General features: G+C 46.8%; 1 protein-coding gene across 1 annotated transcript in view; it reads right to left on the reverse strand.

The window, feature by feature from the left end:
- Window positions 1-55: 55 nt before the first annotated feature.
- Window positions 56-1524, reverse strand: part of LOC107577693 (homeodomain-interacting protein kinase 1-like) — a gene marked incomplete at its 5' end in the record, with an annotated part of 10678 nt that continues 9209 nt past the window's right edge. Inside the window, 3 exons of the mRNA XM_016263740.1 lie at window positions 56-1165; window positions 1245-1372; window positions 1458-1523. Of these exons, the coding sequence (XP_016119226.1) occupies window positions 770-1165; window positions 1245-1372; window positions 1458-1523 (590 nt within the window). The remainder of the gene's footprint in view (window positions 1166-1244; window positions 1373-1457; window position 1524) is intronic.

Genomic DNA, 1524 nt, shown 5'->3' on the forward strand with positions numbered 1-1524 from the left:
AAAAAACCAATCATCGGTGTGTAATTATGGTTTCCGAAGTAGCATCACATTTTCATTGGCTTTGACATCCCAGCTCTTCTGTTAAATATCTTTACCCCCCCCCTGTTCTCCAAGGAGAGTATTGACATCATTAAACAATTTTAGCTAAAAAATAAATACAATAAAATAAAAACTTGATGGGAAGTTGATGTTACTCCTTTATATCCACTGATATTCCTCACAACATACACTCTACGATTCTACCAGGACTTTGATTTGACTAACATATAGCTCTAACTTAAATACCAATATGACCAGGGCACATAACATTTTTTTTTCCTTTCCACATCTTGACCTTCCAGTAAAGTGGTTGAGAACCAGTCAGCTTCACAATCAAACATAACTTAAAAACAAGAGATCCTACGACAACAAAAACACGACATTGAATCTAAAAACAAAAAGGAGTATAAACGAGTCAAGGGTTAGTGTAAGGATTTTAGTCGAACAGACGAATCTACGGCGTTACGATCCCTGTTCCTTTATGTCAGCATTATTCCGCTATTGCTTACGGATTAAAAACACGTCAGCGTTCCTTGAGCTAAGAAAATAAACTTACCTAACCGGACACTGGATTTCTCAGTAAACGGATGCAAAACGACATAATAGATTTCTAAATATTAACATTCTAAAACATAAATAGGACAGATCAAACCAGTTGCAGCAGTTGACGGCAGGTCTGACGGTCGTAAAATCTGAAGACGTGGCCCTACGTGACATCAGTCTGTGTGTGTCATATGTAGGGGTACTGAGGGACCCTCCGCGGGCTGAGCTGATAGCCGCTGTACGCCCCGCTTCCTCTAGTGGTGCTGGTGCTGATGTAAGGATGGGCGGGGTAATGTTGCTGGTAGTGGGCGGAGAGTCCGTGGACCACGCTTCCAATGGAGTCCTTTGGGATAAGACTGGCTGCATAGTGACTAGTGGGCGGGGCGTGCATGGAGGGGGAGGAGCCTTGTACGAGCAGGCGCTCCATGTGGGACACGGGGGTGGGGTAGGTGTAGAGGCTGGGGGTGCTGGTGAACGACGGGGTCTTCTGGAGACAGTAACGAGAGGAGGCAGGCGGGTATGTTTGCTGTCGGCGCAGGGAGGATGAGCCACCGGATGGTTCTTGGGACGAGGAGACAGTGGTCTGGAAAAAGGAAAACAGAAACTGAACCACACGTTCTTCACGATACACTGCGGCGCGGAGCATCGACAGAAGCGGTCACCTGACTGAGGTTGAGTGGTTGAGATCTGCTGGGCTCCTGCTGGTGGTCAGTGACGCTCTCTCCTGAGCTGCTCGGCTGCCTTGTGGCGGCGGCTCTCTTAGGCTTCATATAGTAATGCTGTGCAAGACCTAAAACAAACGTGAGGAATGCTTTTATAAAAGAACTGTTGACCAAGCTACAGCGAAATCAAATGGGACCGCAGCTAATACTCGCCTATAGCCGATGGGATTTTGGCTGATATCGGGTTTTCCACAGGCTGTGCTTTCACAGATGGAGCCAC

Source organism: Sinocyclocheilus grahami, unplaced genomic scaffold (assembly GCF_001515645.1).
Source record: "Sinocyclocheilus grahami isolate Dianchi unplaced genomic scaffold, SAMN03320097.WGS_v1.1 scaffold6879.1, whole genome shotgun sequence".
NCBI lineage: Eukaryota > Metazoa > Chordata > Actinopteri > Cypriniformes > Cyprinidae > Sinocyclocheilus > Sinocyclocheilus grahami.